The following is a 13,281-nucleotide window of genomic DNA, read 5'->3' on the forward strand; positions in this document are numbered from 1 at the left end:
GACAAAATATATAAAATCGCTTAATATAAAGGAAAGGGGTGGTAATTATGAAGAAATAGATTCAAATAGTAATTAAATGGCTAAAGCACTTAAGGAAAATGAGCCAATCAGGGTTGGTTTTAAGAGGAACAACCCCATGTCTCTCTTTAGGAAGGAAGATGGTTTTATGTTCTTCAAAAGCCATTTTTCTCTTTGTGTAATATAAGTCATTTAATTATGGAAGGGGCTTATGAGGGCCCTTAGATCTCCATCAAAACCTGGCAGAGTCATATTCTTGACAGCATGCCCACTCCACTGCCTTCACAATCAGACACCTGCTGGTGGAGCCCATGATGGCTGAAATCAGGTCATGCGTTGCAGAGGACTAACTCAGAATCATCTTATGAGTTACCTACTCTAGAAACTGAATTTACTCAGGACTACAGGCTCCCTTTCAGCATATTAGCTACCACCCCTGAAGGAAGCAAGGAATAAAGATTTATTGCCTAATACTTTGGTGGTTTGAATTAACTCTCCCTTCAGAGACTTGACTTATTCACTTTCCAGTTCTGGCCCTACTGAGAAAAATGACCATTTTTTCAAGGTATTTTTTTCAAGGTGGCCTTATAATTTAAAAGATTTAAAAGGCTTCAGATCATCCTCCCAAGGTGACGTTCAACTGAGGCAACAAAAGCAAAAGCTGCCCCAAGAAATAGATGGCAGGTATTTTAGTCCCACTTTTGTCAATAGGGATCTAAATCACATACATTCAATAAAACTCAATACATATTTAAGTTCTCTGAATCTCAGCTTCCTTCTTTATTAAAAAAAAAAAAACAGGGATTGCCAAAGACCAGGAATTGGCAAATCCCTTTGTAAAGGGCCTAATGGTAAATGTTCCAGGCTTTTTGGCCACACAGTTCCTGTGCAACTACTCATGAAAGCAACTACAGACAATATGCAAACAAATGCTGTATTCTAATAAAATTTCATTTTTAAAAAAGAGGCAGCAGGCCTTGGTCAACACCTGCCATAGACTCTCACCCTATCCAAGTGACGCTTGAGTTATCTGCTGTGCCCCTAATGTGGACATAGTTTGTTACTGAGAGCAACAAATTTAATCACTCTGTACCTTTGTGTTGAAAGAAAATACCATTACTTGCCATGTTACTTCACATAGAAATTTCAAAAGGACTGATGAACTAGCTAAAATTTCAAAGTCCTATGATTTCTTGATGAAGGGCATAGGAGAAGTATTAATTATTATCAACAGTACCTTTTAAGCTACTATCATCTGATTATTATTGCACCTGGGAATAGAATGAGGATTCTGATTCATATCATTCTATGATATTCAAACATACTATACTATGGTCTCTCACCCTACGGTTTCCTTTCAAATGATTAATAAAAATCTGTGAGCTGGATGCTAAAATAACTCTTTTATATCTTCCAAAGATTAAATGGAAAGAATAAAAGAAACAGATTCTACCATTTTATATACAGATTTTAATATTTTTCCATTTATCATCCATGATTATTCAGCCTTAAAGCTTAAAAATTGAGCATTATCAAGAAATAGAAGAAACATGTAAGGTATGCTGAAAGTCATTAAATAAAGTTGATATGGTTTTTTATTTATATTTTTTCACCTTTAAGAGAAGCTCCATTAATAGTAAATCCTTAAACAAGAGACTTTGGAATTAGATGTTAGATGTATGTTAAAATATGATTTAAAAAACCCAAGGGATAACTAACACTAATTTCATCATTTCTCAGGGATATTAACATAAATTGTCTTTTACATCTTACCCATTGTCAATTATCAACAAATCTTCCACCTTTAACAAGTAATTCGTTCAGTAGATGTTTCTCTAGTACCCATTATACACAAGGGAATGATAGAAAGGTGGAAAGCTTGTATATATAATAATAAAAAGTAGTGAAAAAATAACCCTTAGCATGTTAACAAGCTGTATTCATGAGTTTGAAGGAAAAAGAAGGTGCTTTAGCTGAGTTGATAAGGAAGACTTGTTTCATGACAGAAGTAATATTTGAGCTGACTTCTGGAAGACAAGAAAGGGGCAAAGAGCTTCCTAGATGGCCCCAAATACAGAGCCCAAGCACAGGCACACCACTGTCAGCAGTTCAGATCAGGAAAAAGGTTATTAGTTCAGGATATGGTAGTAAATGATGGAAGGGCAAAGGTAATCAGGCTAACAAGTCTGTTTAAAGAAAGACCCATCCAAGGATTTTGAGGAGTGGAGTTAGGTTTTGCTCATTCATTCAACAAGCAGATTCTGAGCCCGTTATGTGCCAAACATTTTTCTAACCTGTATGGACACAGCAATAAGTGAAAAAGATATAGAAAAAAATATCTGCCCCCATTTTCATAGGGGGAGATAGACAAAAAAACTAAATGATACCAGGTATTTGAAGGTTAAATACTACAGATAAGCAATTATTATTAAAGCAGAAAAGTAATTATAAACAGGTTCATTAGGACGATACTGGAGGTTACATTTGAGCAAGGGTTTGAAATAGGTGAGAGAGAAAAAAAAGAAAAAAAAAAGAAATAGGTGAGAGAGCAAGCCACATAGGTATGCAGAAGAATAAAATTCCAGGCAGGAGGAAAGCTAATGTGAATACATTACAGGTCAACAAAGCAACCTGTGTGAGCAAGGAAGAAGATAGAGGGAGATGATGTCAGAGATGTAAGGAGGGTCACATCATTTAGAATCTTACAATTATGAGCACTCTGAATTTGGGAATATTAATCTACCAGCACTGGGCAGAATGCATTGCAGGAGGGAAAGAATTAGTAGAGGAAGCACTTGCAAAGCTATTTTCCAGGTGAAAAGCTCTAAAACCAATCATCTGATCACTCATTCATTCAGATTAATTTAGCACATATTCAGGAAACACTGTACTAGATATTGACAGTAAAACTGTAACTCTGATAGATGAGCTTCTCCCACATGAAGCTGACCATCTGGTAGAATGATGATAGCATGAACAGAAAAGTTCTACATGTTGATAAGCTTCTAAAACTCTATGGAAATCTCAATTTTATTATGAATTCAATATCGTAAAAGAGAAGGTCTCAAAAGGTCCAATTGTATAAACAGTTTTTTTTAAAGATTCATTTATTTATTTATGATAGACATGTAGAGAGAGAAAGAGAGAGAGAGAGGCAGAGACACAGGAGGAGGGAGAAGTAGGCTCCATTTAAGGAGCCCGACGTGGGACTCAATCGTGGGACTTCAGGATCGTGCCCTGGGCCAAAGGCAGGCACTAAACCGCTGAGCCACCCAGGATCCTTGTATAAACAGTTCTTAATCTACTTCTTAAGTCATTTCTTCAGCAATCACCTGTAATGAAATATTCGCTAATATTCTTTCCACTCTTAAGATTACTTTTGAAAAGAACGATTGGATATTCTACATCAAAAGAAATCAAAACATCAAAACAATGAGGAGTAAACTAAATCTCTGAGGCTTATCTTTCCAACAATTATAATGAGTCACAGAATATACACTACAAATATGATTAATTCAAATACAAGCATTTATGAATAGATTAACTCAGCAAGCATAAAAGAAGCAAAGACCAGTCCAAAATTACCAAGTTTATCTGTAACCTAGACAATAGCATTTTCCAAATAAATTGCTGATGCATGAAGATATTAACATTGGTGGCTGGATGACTGGCTTTAGTACCCCATAATGATAAACCCGCTGTCACAGAGGACAGATAGGAACTAGGTTCTGCTGTCAAACTGTCATGGAATTATTAAATATGGAGGGGGAAAATGACCCAAACAGTATGTAATGAGCTCCTTTCATTCTCTCTCTACAAAAGCACATCTGTGGATTTTTAATGACTCTGAAATGGATGAACCAAATTGATGAGAAAGAAAAACATCTTTCAGGGATAGGAAAAGGGAAAATGAACACACACACGATGTCATAAAATATAATTTAAAATATAAAGGCTTGTGAAAGTACTGTGGAAAACTATAAAGTGGCATACAGATGTAAGCTATTATTACTCATTTCCACATTGCTTTATTGCTTTCTTTGCTTTTCTTTATGTTTCTAATATAGATCAATAATCTTTCAAAATATAGATAAATACCAAGACTTATTCACAAGTAGTCCATGTGTGTGACTTTTATGAGGTGGCACTGCCATCCGAAGTCTAGTATTTTCTATACTGCTGGATGATTTTTTTATTTTTTTTTTACTACATGTGCCCTATGGGATGAGGAAAGTGACTTGAATGTGTATAAGGCTCTCAGTATCTCAGCTCACACAGATTGAGTACCAAGTCCTGAGGACTGACTTTAGTTCACTAGAGTCCTTGTGCCACAAAGACTCAGTTCGTCTGGGATGCCCAGGAAAGCCACACCTTAGCTCAGAGATATGACTCAATCATGAAACTCCTCAAGCACAGGTATTGGTGTTATTGATCTTCATACCTTCTCAGCAACCCTAAGCTAAGCTAGACAACTTAGAGGGATGTCATACAGAAGCAAGCACATAAGATAAAACCATCATGGCATTAACTCATACACGAAAGCCATCATTTTATGTGTTTATCTTTAGTGATACTGAGGTTATCTGCCTTCAGAAATCTCAGAGTTAGAGAATTTATTTGTGCTTTAATACACAAGAAAAAAAGGTAGTAAAGTAGTAGAAAACCAAGCCTTATTCCTTAGTTTAAAGACAGATATAAGTCTGGAAATAATCAATAATCTGCTTGCTCTCAGGGTGGTATCAATTAGCCATATCACAAAGGTGTCAAAAAGAAAAAAAAAAATGACCGGTATTTGTAAACACAGATACATCTAATCCTGGAAAGGGAAATCACCTTTAATACTCAGGTTTTCTAACTTAGAGGGAGAACTGTTTGAAACACTGTGGTACACAAAGGACTTTATTTGACACAAGTACACATCTCAAGTGAGAGAAAGGGGCCATTTGGCACATGATTTGACTCTTTCACACAAAGTAAAAACAGAAGAAAAAGAAAAAAGAAAAGAAGAAAAGAAAAGAAAAGAAAGAAAAGAAAAGGGAAGAGAAGAGAAGAGAAGAAAAGAAAAGAAAAGAAAAGAAAAGAGAAAAAAAGAAAGAGGGAGGGAGAGAAAAAGAAGAAAGAAAGAAAGAAAGAAAGAAAGAAAGAAAGAAAGAAAGAAAGAAAAGTGAGAAGTCATTGAAAGAAAACATTAAATAGTATACAGTTGATATACTTTCACTAGAACCCTCTGAGAAATATAGAATGTAGTATTATAATGTTTATAAAGAAAAAAATATCATTTAAATATATTACACTTAATAGAAAATCTCAGATTTAAATATTCTTTAAAGTAATCTTTAAAATATAACACACCATCTCTCCACTCACACATATCCATAGGAAATTCATTCTCACACAATATGTTTATACGGAGCCCAACAAGTATCCTACAAATTGTGTTATATTTTTTTAGTCACGTTTTCGCCACTGAAAAAAAAGAAAAACAAAAACTTGCTTCACTTTTATATAAAAGGTATTCACAGACCCAGGCAGTATCAAAGAAGCAGATGAATAGAATAAACAATTAATTGGTGTCCCAATTTCCAGATCAATGAACACTTTAACAGTGCAATGAAACCCTTTACCTCCACCTGCTAACCCCTGAAGATTATGTGATTAAAAAATCTGTGCCTTTAACCAGCTTCTCTCTCAGTATTTTTATTCCACACAACACCACTCAGTTGGCTAAATGACTAGGCAACAAGGTCAATCAAATGCAATACTTCTCTCTATTCAAATATAATGGAAATTTTGACCATTCCACATTCAAAGAGCAAATACATTCTCACACTGACAACCACATTCCATTGGCTTTTCCTGAAAGCAAAGTGTGACAGATGCCTTGGCTGTAATTGCCAATCAGCCTTTACATGGCAGCTGAAAACACAATACATCACTTTGATCTCCTTTGCTCTAAACACATCCACAATCAAGAAACCTGAACAAGGAATAAGAAATTGGCATCATTTCCAGAAGCTGTCACTCCATGGCAGTTAAATACTATAATGTATATTTTGCTCATATTTTTATTTCTCTGTTTCAGAGATGCTCTATCGAAGACCTGAACAAAAATCACCTACACTTATATATTATACATATAAATTTGAAGAAATATTTGGAATACATATATTAATGCTAAGTACAAAATCTGAATATAAGCACATTTAATTAAATATCACCACTACCATTTCCTTTTCCACTTAACACTTTGGAATAAAACAATATACGTGTGCCTATCTGATTTTGAAATAGTGCTCAAAAAAGTTGTACTCACATTTTGCAGGCAGGTCATAGCCACATGTGATTTTTGCATGTCCAGTTTCACAGCCGTTCAGGTTACGACATTCAGCCAGTAAACAGGGGCCAGCTGCTCTGTGAATACAGCCATCCACTAGGAGAGACAGAGAGAGAGAGAGAAAAAAAAAAGTTAGCTCATATTTGTTCTTTCGGAAGTAAATGTAAAACCCAAGACAGGAAGAGAAAAGGAACTCAATTTGTTCCTCTTGAAAATCACTTTAGCCTCATGGAAGAAAACCTATGTTGTCCAATCCTTCAAACACTGTTTCCTTGTGTGTGTGTGTGTGTGTGTGTGTGTGTGTGTGTGTGTGTGTGTGTTGAGCAGAGATAGTAGGGTTATAGAAGACATGTAGTGTGCTGGTAAACATTAAACAAGAGTTTCTTTTGGGATGGAGGAATCCCTGATTTGTAGCATTTTCCAATACCAAATGTGTAAATATCCAATATCCAATATCAAACTATCAGCTCAATGTCACTGAACAGAGTGTGAAACAAAAGCTAACAATTCTGTCTCGCAAGCTGGTAAGTATTGCCTCCAACATACCACAGGTTAAAGAAGAAAAAGGTCAAGAAGGAAGAACAGCACTCTAAAACATCTGTACTCACCTCAAAATAGAGTAGAATTAATTAGCCATTCAAAAAAGAACCAGACCTCTGAGTTCCTTCTCCCCCAATAGGATGACACAGAGTTGTGTTTCTGCAGGGTATCTGACAGGGCATAGATGATGGGCAAGGGTAGTTTAGTTCTTAGTAAACACCCAGAAAACCACCCTCACTCACCCGAAGGGACTAAGCCAAGAACTCCGGCTGCTCTTGCCTTACCTCCACTAAAGGAACGGCTTTCTGCCTTTCACCAATCAAGTCTCATCAGTCCTCTGACCTCTCATCCCCCCCTCCCCACCGCCTTCACATCTGGCCTACACAGTGAGACTTGCCTTTTGAAAACACAAATCTTTTTTTTTTTTAAGATTTTATTTATTTATCCATGAGAAACACAGAGAGAGAGAGAGAGAGGCAGAGACACAGGCGGAAGGAGAAGCAAGCTCCATGCAGGGAGCCCGACATGGGACTTGATCCCAGGTCTCCAGTATCAGGCCCTGGGCTGAAGGCGACACTAAACCACTGAGCCACCCAGGCTGCCCTGAAAACACAAATCTGATGCTGTGGGAAATTAAAACTTTATATGACTGGATGGAGCGGGTATGAGTGCACAGAGGGAAGGCTCAAAGATCATATGCATATAAATTAGGAAATTGAAAACATGGGTTCTTAGTTGCTGTTGAATCAGCTTCTTGACTGAAAGGAAATGCAAGACTGCTAAATGAAGGTAAAGAGACAAAGAGGGGGAGAGTAATAGTAAGTGGAGGTATGAAAATAAACCAGGGTATAAGAGGTCAGAAGATGCCCCCCTCTCTCCATAGTCCACACACCATGTAATTGATCCAGAGAATCTTCAACATTCCAATGCATATTCTTTCGCTGTTCAGTAATACACATACTCACATATACAATTTGTCTCTTAAAAAAAAAAGCTTGATAAATTTTGTTCAAACTCTTTCACTAGCAATTATACTTTCTTTTAAAAAAAATTATTCTGTCCGGGCACCTGCGTGGCTCAGTGGTTGAGCATCTGCCTTTGGCTCAGGGAGTGATCCCAAGGTCCAGAGATGGAGTCCCACATCAGGCTCCCCACGGCAAGCCTGCTTCTCCCTCTGCCTGTGTCTCTGCCTCTCTCTGTGTCTCTCATGAATAAATAAATAAAATTTTTTAAAACAAAATTTATTCTGTGGAATAATTAACACAAGTGTAAAAGCTATAAGAATGTCAAAGTTGTTTATAATAATGGAAACTTGAACCTACTCAGATGGAGAGCTAGTTAGATAAAGTCCACCAGTGCAATCCTATTATGCAGCTGTTAAAAAGAATGGGCCAACTCTATATGTAAATAGTCCTAAACATGGAAAGATTTCTAAGTGAAATGTCAGGTTTAAAAGAGTATGTAAATCATATAGCCACAATTTTGCTTACAAAGTTATACATATACACACTTAGATACATTTATGTATACACACATATATGTACCACAAAGATACATCAAAATATAAAAAGTGATTATGAGATGGGAAACAAGAGTGAGACTATTGGGAAAAGTCCTAACTTATGTTTGAATTTTTTTTTACAAGATCTTCAAGAGAAGTGTTTTGAATTGAACATTTTTTCTTGGCAAAGAGATAATTAGTTACTTAGTTTGAAATGGATAATTAAATAGGATTTGCTAGTGTACTTAATCATATGCTGTCAAATACTGTCTGCATTATTTAGATTGCAGTATAATGCAGTTTGTGGATATCTAATTCTCAAAATCTTCATGTTATACCAGCATTCATGAATAGAGCAATGAAAGAATGGCTGAAGAGCTATCTAATAATAATGACTTCAGCTTAAATTCTTGAGTGTATCTATATGCCAGCCACTATACTGAGGCTAACCTTACCAGCAGATACTGATTTTATTGTCTTCATTTTATGAAGCTTAGAAAAAGCTAGTAACCTACCAATATTCACAAAATATTGGCAATGTGATTCAAAACCTCAGGTTTGTCTGATGTAGCAACCATACCTTTACCCACTATAATTCACTGTCTTCAGGACTGAATCCAGGTAGTCTTACCTGAATCCCTACATGTGGCCTGTTGAACCATCATAATATGCTGTTTTTCAGTTCTCATCAATTCTGCTTATGAATTATAAAGGTCACACAATCATATGCACAGATTTCAAATGTGCAGTTTTGATGAGTTCTAAGAAATGTATATACTCATGCAATCATGACACCAATAAAGATGCAGAATGTTTCCATCAATCCAAAATGTTCTCTTGTGCCCTTTCCATCCAATTTCTCTTCTAATGCCACACAGAGAGCCCCTTTTCTGATTCTGATCACCCTGGCTAAGTTTTGCCTATTACATAACTTCAAACTTCATATAAGAGATGCAGAGTAGGGACTAGCTTCTTTCAGTCAGCTTATTTTTGAGATTCATCTGTGTTGTTGCATACAGTAATACTTCATTCCTCTTTATTCCTGAGTAATATTCCCCTGTTGAAAAATACCATAACTTCTTATCTACTCATCTATGAATAGCAGTGGCATATTTACAGTTTTTAGCTATTGTGAATAAATTTGCATGGTTGTACAAGTCCTTTTGTGGCTTTATGTTTTCATTCCTATTGCACATATAACTATGAATGAAATTGCTGGGTCAGCATATATTTTACTTTATAAAGAACTAATACCAGTTTTCCTAAGTGATTATACCAATTTATATATACCTCCAGAAAAGTTTGAGGGTTCAAGTTTTGATAATGTTTTGGTGTTGTCAGCCTTTTTAATTTTAGCAATTTCAATGGAAATAGAGGGGTATCTCACTGTGATTTCAATTTGCAATTCCCTGATGATTAATGATGTTAAGTATCTTGCCAAGTGCTTATTGGTCATTCATATATATTCTTTTTGGAAGTATCTGCTCATCTTTTGCTAATATTTATTATCTTTTTTATTACTGAGTTGTGTTAAATCTGCTGTTAGTTCTATCCAATTTTTCTTTTTAATTTCAGAGATTTATTTTTTAGATATTAAGATTTTCATTTGGTTTTTTGGTTCTTTTACTTATAGTTTTCAGAACACTCCTGAATTTTCCCCTCTCCTCACCCTCTTTTCACCAAAATGCCTTCACAGATTCTGGATTGTGGTTTGAACATCCTATCTGCCAATTCCAATACCTGTGTTAGCTGTGAATTTGTTTATATTAACTGATTTTTCCCATGACTCTGGGTCACATTTTCTTGTTTCTTTGCATGTCCAGTAATTACTGATGACACATAAACATTGTAAATAGGTTGTAAAGGCTTTAAATTATCTTCCTCCAAACAGCACTGAAGTTTGCTCTGGCAAACAATTAAATTACTGCCAGGTAATATAGTGGCTTAACTATAGGCTTTGTTAAGGTAGGTTTAGTCTAGTTTTTCCTTTACTTTTAGGATATGGTCTTTTCTCCTAAAGCATGAGCATTCCAGAACTTCAATGGAAAACTCAAGATGTTTGTCATATCCCTCTAACTCGGGGGAACTAAAATTCTAAATTCTATTATCACTGAAGTGAGAAACTGAATGTTCTGCTCTGTTCTTTCAGCCTTCTAGTTCTTGTTTTCTTCCTGGGTTCCTTGGACTCTTTATCTGTACATGCACAGTTTAAGATTAGACCTTTAATATATAGATTAGACCTTCATATATAGATTTGGGGACTCCCTCCTCTGTGACTTTCTCTCTTCAGGAATTCTAATCTCAATTCCTAGTTATTCTGACAACACTGAGTTCAGTCCTGCGATTCCTAAAGTCAATAAAACTACAGTTTTTTGTTTTCTTTGAGCCCTATCAGCCACTTCCTATATGGGACCTGGAGAGCCCTTAGGGTCAAAGCCATTTAAAATGCGGATTTCACCAAGTGTGGTTTCCTTCTTTTGAAGGTTGAATCCTTTTTAGTTTCAGCTTGTGTTTAGATGCTCTCTAGTGCCAATAAATAGTTTCTGTCGTTGCTTTTATATTTTATCAAGAATTTTAAATTACTATTAATAGGAAGTCTACTCTGATACAAGCTAGTCTGCCATTAAAACCTGGAAGGAAACACATAGCATTTTCTCTTGGCTATGCTATCATATTATTTTAGAGCTATATATGGCCCTTGGAAAAGAGCACCAAAGAAAAAGAAATGGCATTATCTATTGTATCCATTCTGTAACTTAAAGTGGGTTGTTGTGTCTTTGAAAGAAAATATAAATAAATAAATTAAGTAAGTAAGTAAGTCTCCATATGTACAAATACAGTATAAGGTTTTAAAATTCTCTAACCTAAAAACAAAAAAAAAATTCTCTAACCTATTGTCAGTTCTTTTGCTAGACTTCTTTTTCCTAAAAGGCAAATCTGACTTTACCATTTCCATACAAAGTAATGTTTGCAATTCCCCATATCTCACATTATAAAACCTTTAATTACAAATTATGGTCTTTTAGACCCTTCACAAACGTGGTTCCAACTTAACTGTCCAACTTCACACTCTCACTCCCTTGGCATCATCTACTTTGATACATCTAAATCGTCACCATTTGTTAAACACAACAACACTTTCTTTACAAAGTACTCTCTACCCAGCATATCCAGCCACCCCTCATTTCCTGTTTAGCAAGGTCCTTCTCCTTATTCAACTTCTAGTTCCAATGTTTCCTCCTATAAAAAGCCATTCACAACATTTACAGGACGCAATAATGCCTTTTTACATACCCGTATTCTGGCTTGTACTCTTATTTTCATACTTATAAATTGTTTTATAGCTATTTTATAAACATATCAGACTGGTTATATGCTAAAAAGTCTCTCTCCTTCTTTAGTCATTTAGCTCCTTGAGGGTGGCTAATTCTTTTATATTCCTAGTTTTTTTTTTGTTTTTGTTTTTTTAAGATTTTATTGCTTATTGGAAAAGCAAACAAGCAGGAGGGAGCTGCGGAAGGAGAGAGAGGCAGGCCCCCTGCTGTGCAGGGAGCCCAACACTGGGTTCAATCCCAGGACCCCAAGATTACAACCTGAGCGGAAGGCAGATGCTTAACTGACTGAGCCACCCATCTTAATAACTGACTTTTTGTAAGTGCTTAATACAGTTGAACTAAATGCATCTAAATTTAAGAGGAAAACTAGTATAGCTTTTTTTTCCTTTTTTTAAATAATAATGAGGAAGTAGGCTAGTCAAATCCAAAGAACCAGAAATGAAAAAGCAAAGTTAAATACACAGTCACCATGTTGTGGTCACAAATCTAGTGATGAGTTTCCATATTAAAAGTGTTAACAGGGGGATCCCTGGGTGGCGCAGCGGTTTAGCTCCTGCCTTTGGCCCAGGGCGCAATCCTGGAGACCCTGGATCGAATCCCACGTCGGGCTCCCAGTGCATGGAGCCTGCTTCTCCCTCTGCCTGTGTCTCTGCCTCTCTCTCTCTCTCTCTCTCTCTCTGTGACTATCATAAAAAAAAAAAAAAGTGTTAACAGTTCACAGAATCTGAAAATTCACCCATTTCCCTCAGGTCTGAGGCAGCCCACTAAAAAATATGCTCCTTTACCTTCCCTTTGGGTCAGCCTACAAGGCAACTGGCTGAGTAGTAGCAAGATGTGAGATTTCAACACAGTAGCACTTTTTCCATTTCTGTCACTCCCAGTCCCCGGGTAGGAGGGGATAGAGGACCAACAGTCAACACTTACACTGCCACAGAAGATACTCAGACTGACCCAAAATATCTAACCCAATTACAACTAAAATACAAAACCAAAATCAACCAATCAAAAATCCCAAGACCAAAAATCCAAATGAGAAATGAAAGATGACCACAATTTTCCAGAGAGCAATAGGATTACTGATGTCTCTCATCCTATAAAAGAACTATTCACATAGGAAAAAAGAAAAGATGACTAAGCTCCATAAATAAATGTGTTCACTGAAGTCTACTTATTTTTCTTTCTGATTATATAGATAGAAATCAATTTCCAGCATCTCTGTAGTTATATAAGGTCATGAGTTTGAATTCTGTTCTAAGGAGTATCAGCAAAAATGATGTAACTACATTTATGTACAATCCCTAAAAATCCTGTACACAGTTCTCCATATCGTCTTCTGTTATCTGTAGGCTGCATGCAGAGGATCCATTGGAAGACTCTAGGAGATGGTTCAGCAACTAAACAGAAAGTGCCCGAATCCTTAAATGACTGTGTGGAACAGAGCTCCACCTCACCCCACTTCCTATAGTGTACTGTCACTACCATGATAGACAAAGCTTTATAATGTAAAGCCACTGAGATTTTGGGATGTTTGTAATCAGTAGTTACCTTGACTA

General features: G+C 36.2%; 1 protein-coding gene and 1 long non-coding RNA gene across 9 annotated transcripts in view; one reads left to right on the plus strand and one right to left on the minus strand.

Annotated features, from left to right (window-relative positions):
• MACROD2 (mono-ADP ribosylhydrolase 2) overlaps positions 1–13,281 on the minus strand; it is a 1,919,734-nt gene that overhangs the window by 1,272,042 nt on the left and 634,411 nt on the right. For all 4 annotated transcript variants that reach the window (XM_077872168.1, XM_077872167.1, XM_077872166.1 and 1 more), the window contains exon 5: positions 6,332–6,448. In XM_077872168.1, the coding sequence (XP_077728294.1) occupies positions 6,332–6,448 (117 nt within the window). The remainder of the gene's footprint in view (positions 1–6,331; positions 6,449–13,281) is intronic.
• Positions 1–13,281, plus strand: part of LOC144297916 (uncharacterized) — a 141,159-nt gene that overhangs the window by 72,206 nt on the left and 55,672 nt on the right. The window lies entirely within an intron of this gene.

This window comes from Canis aureus, chromosome 26 (assembly GCF_053574225.1).
Source record: "Canis aureus isolate CA01 chromosome 26, VMU_Caureus_v.1.0, whole genome shotgun sequence".
Lineage (NCBI taxonomy): Eukaryota > Metazoa > Chordata > Mammalia > Carnivora > Canidae > Canis > Canis aureus.